At 43.0% G+C, this 12757-nt stretch overlaps 1 protein-coding gene across 7 annotated transcripts in view; it reads left to right on the plus strand.

Annotated features, from left to right (window-relative positions):
- Positions 1–12757, plus strand: part of sorcs2 (sortilin-related VPS10 domain containing receptor 2) — a 288796-nt gene that overhangs the window by 71914 nt on the left and 204125 nt on the right. For all 7 annotated transcript variants that reach the window (XM_070992922.1, XM_070992917.1, XM_070992916.1 and 4 more), the window contains exon 2: positions 3768–3835. In XM_070992922.1, the coding sequence (XP_070849023.1) occupies positions 3768–3835 (68 nt within the window). The remainder of the gene's footprint in view (positions 1–3767; positions 3836–12757) is intronic.

Consider the following 12757-nt stretch of genomic DNA (forward strand, 5'->3'; position numbering starts at 1 on the left):
GCTCTGTACACTAGAGACAATAGAGGAATCTGGCTTTTGTGCTGTTCAGCAGTTTTGTCAATGTGGCTAGCTTTGCTGCTGCCAAATAAACGCTCTCCCTGCCTCCTGCCAGGCGTGATTTATGACCAAATACATCCTTGCCCTGTCCACTTCATCCCCAAAGAAAAATCTTTTTCCAATTGAGCAGAACTTAGGCCTTGAAGAACATGGGGATAGAGAGGCAGAATATTTTATTGGCAGTGGCATTTGGATGAATGAAGCATACCTTAATCTCACGTGGCTGATGGACTGATAGACTTTAGAGGCAGTTTCTTTTCCCCTCTCATTTTCCTGTACAAGACAGAGGATGCAATCTGATGAGAAAGCTATAATTATAGATTTATATGTAGACAGGGCTCATTTGTCACCAGCATCACAAATGTATTTTGTGTCAAACGCAAGATGTTAGAGGCTGTTGAGTATTTCTATATCTATTGTTACATTTTTATGCGGAGCTGCTTTTCTACCTTAGCACTGGTACATACAGAGTATGTACTGACACAAGACAGACTGACCGAGATGGACAAATGCTATGCTTTGTATATGTCATCAAGTTGTTCTGGTGCATATCTCCAAGTATTTTCCCTCCCTGCCCTCACACAGCTTCTTAGTGCATTGCTTAGATTTGTTAGTCCTGCAGCTTTGCAGCATTAGCCTTGCTTCCAACAGTAGCTAGTAGTGGTTTTCAGCAAGAAAGGTGTGATAAACCCACTGTATGTTACCTGCTCAGCACCAAATAGCTGACACAGCTAGCAATTAGTTGGTGAACATGGTAAAGCATTTAGAAGAAGAGCCAGATATTTTTTTATGGAGCATATTGGACTTTTATTTGCTACCTGGTCAGAAACACAACTACAAATAATGTAATGTAGTTTTAAAAACTATGCCAACTTTAAAAAGTATTTTCACCTGGGGGGTTTGAGCTGAAGGGAAAAAGAAACTAAGATGGGAGGCACAAGAACTAAGTGTGCAGCACGGTAGATCTAATCCACATGTCAAGGGACCAGTGCTGTTACTTTGCCTCCCTGTCTGCATGGTAAGAGTGTCAAGCTTTGCACCAGTATCTCATTAGGAGAAGGACAGCTGTGCAGAGGCGGACAGGCTGTTTCCAGAGACACCGGTTGAATCACAGTAGGCCAACGACCAATCAGGGAACACTTGCTACATGCTGCATGACTCAGAGAGCCTCACATGGCAGCTTGTTTGCAAATTCAGATATGGCTGCTGTCTAATTCAAAGTTTTTCTGTTAGAGGCAGAGAAAAAGCAGGTTGTGTGCTCTGTATTTGTTAGAGCTGTTAACAACAAGGTTGTTATCAGCCCTGGCAAGCGGGCGTGTGCTTGGGGAAATGTCCTCTGTTCCAGTTTTCTGGACTCCATAAACGTCTGTGGAAGCCAAGCTCCACCAGGGTTGGAAATCCTGAGTTTGGGTTGCTTTGAGCCTATCGCCTAGAGACACCACTGAGTGGCTTTGATGGCAGTTTTGTGGAAATTGGTCTAAAGCTCTCAAAGCTCATTCTGTATGTCCCCAGCTGTGGTGCTCTGCTTTGACCAACTCTTAGTTTTGTGTGGGAAAAAAGTATTTTAACAAAGTTACCAAGACCAGACCTGCCTCAGTGGAGTGGTCCTATTAAAAATTGAGATCCTGGTCTCATTCCCAGAGCATCAAATACCAGCACTTTGTCATGCCCCTCGGCGTCTCATAGAGATGCACGAGGTACCCACCCTCTGTGTAAACCCATCTGCAGCAATATTAGATGCGGATGGTGTGTGACAAAGCGTCGGTATTTGACACTCAAGGAATGTAGGAATGAGAATGAGTTGAAATTGCTGAGGGTTTCTTTTTGAATGCTAAATCCAACTGGTTGCTACAGGCTGTATAGTCTCCTCCTGACACAAGAGGGCAATATGACGGCTCTGCTTTACAATGGAGGTTAGATTTTTTTGAGAGGCTGAATACATATTTGAGAAAATATTTGGCCCTGGAGCCTAACTACATATTAAATCAGCTGAGACAGACAGCTTTCATACTATCTGACAAAGGATTCAGTCACATATGTATCTCCTGAACTTTACTTAGTTAGCTGTCTTTCATTTTCCCGGAGGCCACCCAGACTGTAACATTTTCATCCTCTTGTTCTGCAAGTTGCCTAAAAATGAGAACCATAATCATGAACTATCGCCACAGAGAATATGGAGATACAGGCTGTGCTTGCTTTCCGCATTAAGATGTATCAGGAGTATCCATATTGCACAGAGTTTGCTGCTTCACTCCTTGGGAGCAGCCACCTTCAACACAGCCTGCTGTTGGCAGCTGCCTCTGGGCTGGACCCCTCGGCCAATCAGCTCCCCTATGCCTGAAGGCAGGCCTGAGTTTTTTTTTCTTGCTCCACTACCTAGAACTGCAAGCCAGCCTGTCAATCACACCACCAGGCCCCACTGTGCTGCCTGACCCACTGGCACTCCTGCCATGGCAACGCAAATCCCAGCAGACCGAGCTGTCAAGAACAGGAGTTCTCAGAAATATGAAAGACAAGACTCTCTGATCCAGTGTACACACACGGGGTTTGTGCCACAGACCATGATGTCTTGGTCACATGAATGATGCATCCCTACATGTTATTTATTAGATTTTTTGTGAAATATCCTAATAATATCGTATCAGTCCCCTCACCCAAGAACATACTCGTATTATGAAATAAAGATTGCATAATGAAGTCGCCCCAAGAAAAATATGTTGAAGCAAAATTCTTAATTGCACTTGGAACATTGAGGAAAGCATTGTGTGAGCTCTCTTTAAAATCAAAGTGGCAAACAAGACTGTTATTTGTTCAGGGTAATAGTTTCTCCAAGTACCCTCAAACAATGCAGAGCACAGAAAACAGCAGCAGTGCAGATGGAGTTCCCCCATGGTTGCCTTTGCTTGGAATATTAATAAAGAGGAGAGATTAGCTCAAATCTTGGCCAAACATTGGCCACACATACGACTGACCAACGGTGCTGTCAAATAGAAGTACCAATTAAAAACCTCCCATCGAGTCTTGTTGCCAAAAACTGAAATGATTTTTTTTTTAAATGTGTTTTTTTTTTTCTCTTTTGTTTGACCTTCTAAAACAGTGACGGGTCACTGACTTTATTTGTTTTTCATCAGAAAATTTGTTTTAAAAAATGATGATGATAATAATTTACAATTGGCAGTTATTTTCAGTTAATCAAAAATTCTCATTTGGAGGAATTGTAAACACTGAATTATGGATTATAAAGAGACAAAATTAGAAAAGACATTAGTGCTACCAATATAGCCCAACATCAAGAACCATGTTTGGTCAATCTGCTCTGTTAACTTTACTGCTGCACAGTATACAGTCAGAGCACAAGTAATAGCTGCACTTGCTAGCATTTAGCATAGGAGATTATCCTTTGCTCATTAGCCGAGCTAGTTTTGTGCCTACATCTTAAAGCTACATTCATTTATTGATTGTTTTTTGTCACGTGATCAAACTAGTTGGCTAGTATCGGAGCAGTCTTGGTTGTTTATGGTCCTTGCACAAACTATATTCCTTCAATGCTCCACTTTTTTCCTCCTGGTCATCCATCTCTCCACATCTCCCTGCATTAGCTCTACACCCACCAGTGTGAGACCCACTGCACTAAGCAGGCCTTTTCTTTAGCAGTAGCTTAATGCTTAAATGGCAATAAATGTGTCTCTCTCCTTCACCTTGTCTTACAGGTCATCCTGATCCTGACCAAGTACTACCACGCTGACTCCACCAAGGTGCTGGAGAGCTCACTGTGGAGGTAGGCCAAACGTTTACACCGTGTTTGCTCTTTCTGGATGTCTTTATGTCATGTCTGGCCTCAGACTCACACAGACCTTTCATCAGCAAGCAGCTTCCCTTTCACAGCGAGGATAGTGCAGGTCTCGGTTATCTCTCCGCTGTGCTTCTTCAAGGAGACAAGAGTGATACAGAGCGCCAGGGCGGACAAAACATCAGCAGGCAGCTACAAGTAAAGTGGGGGACCGGAGAGTGGCGCTGCGAGGCCAGAGCGGGCATCTGTTTGGGCAGATAGCATATCAGCATGGCACAGGGCAGGACGGCAGGTACCGGCAGTGCCAGGGAAAGGGGTCAAGTCTGGCTGGCAGAGCTTCCTCTATTTAGCAAAGCTGCCTGTCGCCAAAAACACTTCACACTTCTCTTGCTTCAGAGCGGTGGAAAACGCAATGCTTCCATTACGCTCATCTTCACAACAAGTGTATCTCACGCCCGTACTTATATTCTCTTGGAATATTAATTTCCTCTTTAGTCTACATCCATTCCCTACCAGCTCTATGCTGCTATGTAGCTGAGCATGCCCCCTCATAGATAAGGGTGTGGAGGAAACTTAATTATATTCAAATTTCCTAATAAAAACTTAGAAAATAGACAAGACAGGGCTCATAGCACTGGCTAAAATTAGCCATCTAGAAGGCATTCACACAGAGCAAAACGTGTCTGATGGTGGTACTTAATTCATGCCATTCACCTCACTGAGGGCTCCATGACTTCAAAGCTTCAGCCTCTCATTAGCTCTGACTGCCTGTCTCCCTGAGGACAGATATGAATAATGTACATATTTTCTCCTTCCCTTGTTGATGTTTTAATTGTTGCAGCGTATGAATAATGCTGCAGATTCACCGCTGGACAGCCCATTTGAAGAAGAAAAAACACAGCAAGTGGTTGAATATAATCTGAATTGAACCTAAATTGACAGAGACAGAAAATGCTGGCCAGCTGCCTGTTGGCGTCATTGTCTAAAAAGCAGAAATTACCATGAAATTAGCATGTTTCTAAGAGGACCCATACGCCTCTCTGACCACGTCTTGGTAGGTATTATGTGTGGGGTGTGCCTCACTTCCTTGTAGCTGTCAGCTTGGCGTGGTGTGTGGACAGCCACAATCCACTGGCCTATAGGCTTTGAAGTCTCAGGGCTGCAGGATCAAACAAGGAAGATGGGGGAAGATGAATGAGTTTGCCGTCTTGCCCTGTCAGGTGGCGTAGATCAAGATGCCAGGTTTCACACAGGGGGAAAGTTAACGGCACAGAGAGGAGAAAAGTTTTTCAGGGCAGCTGGATTAATGAACTGAGGCCTTTTTAGATCAGCAGTAGTCTGTGGAGGCTTGTTTTGTGTCAATAGGCAAAGCACACATTCTGTGCCTTCACAGTCGAACACCTAAAACTGTTAGTGGCCTTGGTGGAATCAGCCCAAACAGCTCTGCTGGTGTCATTCACTTCAGCCTGGGAAAGGACCAGAGAAATCATTCAGATTGAGCTGTGTTCACTTTGCTGGACCACCTTTAAAAAAATCTTTTGATTGATTTTTAGTGTCTCTCGATAGCCTAGAAATGCTGTTTTGCAAGCGTTTCCTAGCGAACAAAGAATGCAATTCAGTGATCACTCCCAAAATAAAAAATAAATGTTCATGTTTCATGAATCTTTGTTTGAATGGGGACAATGCACAAAATCATTAATCTTACATAAAGCAAGGACAGATGTCATTTCAGATTTTAGCACACTGGTATTTTCCATCCATAGTCCCTGGCCAAATAGGTAGAAACCCAATGACAAATATAATTAAGTCATTTATTCACACACTAACAACCCACAAAAAGGGAGGAAGGACATCCGAGGGGATAGTTGGGTCCACAAATGACGTGATGTTTTAAGCTGTCCGCTCCAGCTCCTACCAACCTTCAAGTTTCTTTAAACCATGAAGGCAAGGATCAACACCTATCCAAGTTTGCTCCAACCTGTCCAGTTCTGTGCGTTCATCCTGGCAAAGCGATACAGGACATTGGAAGGTCCTTGGACTCTACAAGCATCATCAAGTGTGAACTTTCCAGCTTGTACCTTCTAATCATAACCATAACCACACTTGGTGCCATGTCTGTGTTTCCCAGTATGCTGTGGAGAGTTTTGTCTGTCCCCAGGCTTCGGCGTCAATACTGGCTCCTTTACCACTGCTGCCTGTATGTCTGCACTTCAGCCTGTTATGGCTGGCCCAGGTTCCCGGGATATAACACAGCTGATAAAACAGTTCCAAACATCTCCCCTCTCTTGTCTTGTGAGAATGGCTTTCTTTGTGAAGGGGCAGGGGGGTGAGTCGTAACTCACAGAACACCTAAGGCCTTACCAGGCACTTTATGCTCGTCTTTGAAGTATGCAAGTGAAAATATGAGAACATGTACCTATAGGAAGATGACTCAGATTTATACATGCAAGGCTGCCTGTGGGCAATGGGCTTTCTTTCTTTCTTTCTTTCTTTCTTTCTTTCTTTCTTTCTTTCTTTCTTTCTTTCTTTCTTTCTAGGTAGTAGAAGCTTCAGTGTGTGTTCAGGCTCTGGTCAATAATTGATGCCGTAGCGGCAGTGATGTCGTCGTGTTTTTTGTTGGCTGAGGTGAATTGCAGCAGGCAGAGGTCTGGACCCCTGAAGTGAGAAGAGATACACTCGCACACTTAAACCTCTGATGTCCTGCTGTGTGTATGTGTGTTTTAGTCACACATCTATTTAAGTGTGTGTGCTACTATCAACTTCTGTTTTGTAAAAAACAGTCTTATCAGAGTGTTTAGGGGAATAAAACTGCAAACAATATTTAGTCATTTAGTGCTTAGTTTAAATGCTAAAGCAATAAGCCCCAAAAGGCCGTCCTTTACAGTGATTTTAGAAAAGCTAAAGGGGTTTTAGGCCCTTTAGCTGCTGTAAAATCACTGTTGCGTGGCTTATTGCTCTTAGAAACGGTTATTACATATACCTGGCAAGGATTAATGAAGTAGACACACAGCAACAAAAAAGTGCAGTAATTTAGTTAATTAGTCCATTTAGTCTGACTCTGGACAGGTGCCAGGAAGAAGGAATGTTGCTCCAGCATTCTCTGTCCTTTCTGTCCTTGTAGTTTGGGCACCAGCAAGTAAACTATCAGGTTCACCTTCCCTGTTTTTCATAGGGGCAGAAACCAGATGGAGAGCCTGGTTTGGCTTCATTTTACTAGATTTTGAACAGCCAAACCCAAACAGCAAACCGAGCACATCATCTGTTTCATGGTTCCAGCTTTGTTTCTTGACTTTTCCAGCTCTTCAGTTTCTAGCTTAAATCTTTCAGTGTGTCTCCTTTTTTTATTTTTATTTTTTTAATCTCCCTCTATCCTGTCCATCTCTTTCCACCACTCATCCAAAATTCACAACTAAATCTGACATTTTGAAAGAATTTGTTTAGTGCAGTAACACCGATGTAATGCGGTCACAGGTGCATGTTTATAGAGTATTTTACAACAGCTTCCAGCATTTTTCAGCCAATCACAATCAAGGACTGGAACTTAAGTTCAAACCCAGCCTGCTTTCACCCCTTTGCACACCTGGCCAGGCACTGTAAGACAGACCCCCCGACCCATGTTTGGCACCAGGATTTCAGATACTGTTAGGCTGTTATTGTCTATGTTCTGTAAGTGTCTGACTGCACAAAACAGAAGGAGGACACTATTTCTAATGCTAGACAGTAAAGCTTTTAGAGTTTCTGGCAATGGCAGATGGTGGAGAAAGTGGACAGCTGAAAATGAGACCCACAGTGAGCTCCCACTCCACGTGTCGCCTGAGGACACTCAAATACGATATTTGCCTAATCTGATATGGTCTCTCAGTCGACTAGTCCAGGCTTACACCCTAAACTCAGATCACATTCGGATACTGCATCAGAGTAAACAGAGGGAAAGGTCCTCATAGATTAGGCAAAGACGTGAGGATTTGCCACTGCATTACCAAACACTGTGATGACTGCAGGCTGACAGAACTCCTCTTAAGACTCTGTTGCTCCAAGTCGAGCCATAAAATACTCAGTAAACCTTTTTGATCCCCAAACTGAAAGGAGAAGATGTACACTTCACTTTTTTTTCTTTTGAATCCTCGGTGCAAGAATTGCTCAATTTTAGACGATGCATCGAGCTGCAAGCATCAGGCAGTCGCTGCTGTCCGTTTGTGACTTGGTGAGTGGAATTTATTGTAATGTCATATTTTGATCAGATTACCATTTAACATCCTGATTTGTAGTGGAGTTTTAATGTCTCCAAAAGGGCTAAATCCAGTTTTAGAGGCTTTTAAAACCTGAAAATACATTTCTTAAATTAATTTTGGGGAAAAAAAAAAGCTCTTGTTCTTCCTGTTGGGAGTGTCTCTTTGTTTTGCTGTATTTAGATAAGATGCATATTGAGGCTCTAATCTGGCTGTATTAGATGTTGGTTCAAACATTGGCTTTTGGAAGCATCATTATCTTCAAAGTAATGGCCACTGGCCTTCAAAATGGACCCTCAGAAACCCATATTGGTCAAATCTAAGTATTTATGCCCCATTCTTGCCTTTGCGTTGTTTAACCCCAATCTGATGCATTTATTCCCATAGTAACCAAACCCTCACGTAAACAGGGTGTTGGTGTGAGAGTCGGGAGGTATTTATAATTCATGCCGTCTTCACACATCTTTTGAAGAGGCGAGGGAGGCTGGTAGCCACCTCACTGGGGGGCTTCACTGCTCCATTATGGATGAAGAGACCGTCCGATAGGCCAGCACTTCTGCGTCCAGTAGATCAACCACAGCTCACTTCCACAAACACAACGTTATGTCTGTCAGACGCCGTGTGCTAAACTGCTTTATCAAGCGTAACCAAGGAGCCGGTTTCATTGATATTCAAGATGTAAAAGCTTCGTTATAAACACAAAATATGAGAGAAAATTAGGTTCAGCTATGTGTGTGCGTGTGTTTGAGTATTTCTGTTCTGCTGTATGTTTTTGAGCGAGAGAGAGGGGAGAGAGCTGGACAGGAGGGGAGGAGAGCCCTCAGGGCATCCTTAAGCTGAACATTGGGGGGCATCAAACTTCAGAAGCACACATCAGCTGTCGGACAACCACACCTCACCCTCATCCTTCTGTTTCTGTCCGCCATGTCTTCCTGTTCCTCACCCCCCATGGATTCAAATGCAGAGTTGATGTTTTCTTTGTCTGAAACAAGGTTGCTCTTCAGAGCTGTGTTTGAGAAGCAGCGCAATCAGGAAGATGATGAGTCCTGTGGGGGTCATGATAATGTAATACAATACAATGTAGAGGAGGAAAATTCTACTTTTGGGACAAACAAATAAAGGTTTATATGAGGAAGGTCTTAGTGATTTTAACCTTAAATGAGAATAAGGTTGCATCGGCCATATTATGAGACTAATAACATTAAAATGTACTGCATGTACAGGAATTGTAATGAATGACAACATGCCTGTAGGATGTCCAGTGAGCAGTTGCAGAGTACAGAGAAAATGAAAGATGGTGTGGAAGCGGTAATAGTAACTTAATGCTTCAGTTGATCCTGTATCTTTGTTTCAATTTGTTTCAGTGTTTTGAAGCTGTTGCTTTGAGGCTTATTGGCTGCAGAGTAGCACTACATCTACAGCTCACTTCCCACTTTGATGCCTCCTTAATCGGTTTGCTTCAGACACAGCTGACACACACACACACACACACACACGCACACACACACACGCACACACACACACGCACACACACACACACACACACACACACACACACACACACACACACACACACACACACACACACACACACACACACTCAAATATTTGTATTTCTATCCTTATGAGGACGCTCATCAGCATAATGCATTCTCAGGCCATCTTAGAAACTTAACTTAAGCTTAATTCCTATCTAACCCTTAAAACCAAGTGTGAACCCTCAAACAGCCCTTTGAACGCCTGTCCAAAAGTGTGTACAAGAACAACACACACACACACACACACACACACACACACACACACACACACACACACACAAACCGCACACACAGTTATTCCCCCATTACAAATGTGTTGATGATTAGCCCTCCCTGGGGTCCAGATCACATTTCCCCAAACTAAACCTAGAGCAAGAGCCGCAAAGTAGAAACTTTTGGGCTTAATCAAGACAATATGTCTCATTTCCTCATCTCCTTTTCCTCTTTACCTCATCCTCCCCTCACTTCCACTCATTCATTTCCCTCTCAGGTTGTTTCTGTCCGGTTTCCATCGTTCTCTCCCTCCGTCCTCTCCCGTGGTCCAGATGGTCTGGGGCTGCTGTAAATACTTAATCGAGACGAGAGCATCGTCTTTCCCCCATCCCTACACCCCCACCTCCTCCACCATTGCTTCACTCGTCCATGCATATTTCACAGCCTGTGGAGAGAGAGAGAAAGCGACAGAGATAGAGAGAGAGACAGAGAGAGAGAGAGCACCCAGGAGAGCTCTGAAGTGGTTTCATATAGAACTAGAAAACACTTCTCAGGGTCATACCGAGCGCGCTGGGTAGAATCATTTCAGAGAGAATGTTAAGCATTTACTGCATATAGGACATTACAGTTTCATATAGAAACCTTGACCCTAACAGAGGATCGTTTGAAGAACTTTGCTGGGTAAATCTATTGAGGAAAGAATGAAAAAGACACTGCTGGAATGAAGAAACCAAGAGCTGCTTCAATGATGGATAATTCATTGCGTTTGGGTCGAGCAGAAGCCTGGTCACATCTCTATTTTCCCTTCACTTTCCTTTCTTGCTCTTACGGTAACTAATAAAGGCGCAACCAGCGGTTGATGTGCCAGCTTGTTTAACTTATTGTCACTTTGCTCACTTTATTAAAAAAGACTTCTCACTCATTCCCCGTTCTTTCCCACAAGGAGACAAATCATGAGTCACCAGCGTCTGGTAGCAGGTGTAGCGTTAAGTTTCATCCAGATTATATTTGTATTACTACAAACTCACAAGGCAAGTCAACTCAGGTGAAATTAAACACATATAGTCAGCAGTTGTCAGTCACTTTTAATATGACTGCCTGGTCTAATACGTGTGACACTATGATTGAAATGCAATGCCAACATGATAACGTCTGATTCATTCATGTCGTTTCTTTCTACTGTCAAGAGTCCAAAACCTAATGACTTACTGAGAGGATATATTAGAGGGATTCACAGAGTCAGTGTGATTAAGAGCGCCATAATTATTAAGAAAAGATGTATTGTATTTAATATTTTCTTTTATTTCTCAATGCTGCCTGTCATATCCGCACCTTAAATGTTATAATCATGAAGCTTTCAGGTCCAAGCTGTGAAAGTTATGAAATTTGGTGCACAAATTCATCAGAGGATGAACTGAAATGCCATTGATCCCCTGAGCTTCAAAGCTTTAGCTTTAGCTTTAACTGTTTAATTTATCCAATAGTTTGGATAGCTAGCAAAGCTAATGACGATCCCATCAGCTGTACTTTGTGTTTACTGCTAATTAGCAAATGCTTGCATGGCAACAGGCAAGTTTGATTGATCCCTGTGATGGACAGATGACTTTTCCAGCATGGACACTGCCTCTCATCCAGTATCAGCTAGGCCTGGCTTCAGCTGCCCCACAACAGTGCAGTGGAGAAGTGGTTATAGATGATGGATGAATGGATGGAGGGATTCTGCATTTTATGTCTTTATCATATAATGACAGTAGAGAGATGGTAGGAAATGAGTTGAAAGACAGGGATGAACATGCAACACAGGTCCCCAGCTTGAGGACCAGGGAAATATAGATGCATCTCAGTCCAATGTCCGCTGAAGGTGTTTCAGAGGCAAAGCACTCTCTTCTCGAGAAGCCCCATTTCCAGGTTTCAGCAGGTTCTTTGTAGCTGTGCGTGACTTGTTTTGTTCAGTATAGACAGGACACCTCATTGGCTCTGTTTTTTATTTGTATTTCCAACAATAGTGCATATTAACAGAAGAAAAAGTGTTGCAGAACTTGTTTCATTAAAGATGCATAAAGACAAGGTCAGTTACAAATGAAAAGCATCATTAATTTTATGTCAGCTGTCAATAAATCGAGTCATTTATATGCATTCACATCACAAGTGAATTTCATGCCTCAGAGATGTGCTCTGAAGTGAAATAGTTCACGGAGCAAGTCATTTCTCTCAGAAGTTACCTGACATCAGCACACTGGAAAGATTAAGCTGTGTTTGGGGGGGGGGGCAATGGGGGCAAAACTAGTTTACAAGATTAAATGACTCATCAAGATCGACATTTGAAGAATTACATTTGAAACTGAATTTAACCAGCACCTTCATTGTACTCACGTAAGCTATAAATACCGACTTACTGGCCGTCACTGCTGGTATGCAGTATGGCCACTGAAATAGCCCACAAAACAGGATTATAAGATATCATTTTACAGTTTTGGGGCTCAGCCACAGTTACAATAACAAACATGATATGGAAAGTTTGTGCATTGTCCAATAACACAACGACTGCCAATGTGAATCTGTTAGGAAATGAAGGATGGAGAGGTGCAGGAAACTCAGATTACTATCTGATTGGACCTGAAATGAACTGGGAAATGAAACAACAATGCAAGCACGTGGACACGTATAGATCATAATGACATTCTGTGTGTGCGTGCGTGCGCCCATACAGTGCAGTGACTGCTCTATAGAAGTACGATATGCCGTGCACATGCTTAGCCGTGCTCTTGGCATGTGTCTGTGCAGATGTGTGGGAGTCAGATCGTTTTCGCGCGGCGGCTGAACGCGGGCCATGTGCCCGGCCATCTGGAAGATGTTTCCCATTTCCTCAAAACATTCTTCCCGTGAAGAGGAACACAGGTCCACAACTGCACACAGCTGAAAGACAGAGA

The sequence above is a fragment of the Chaetodon trifascialis genome, chromosome 23, assembly GCF_039877785.1.
Source record: "Chaetodon trifascialis isolate fChaTrf1 chromosome 23, fChaTrf1.hap1, whole genome shotgun sequence".
NCBI classification, from domain to species: Eukaryota; Metazoa; Chordata; class Actinopteri; order Chaetodontiformes; family Chaetodontidae; genus Chaetodon; species Chaetodon trifascialis.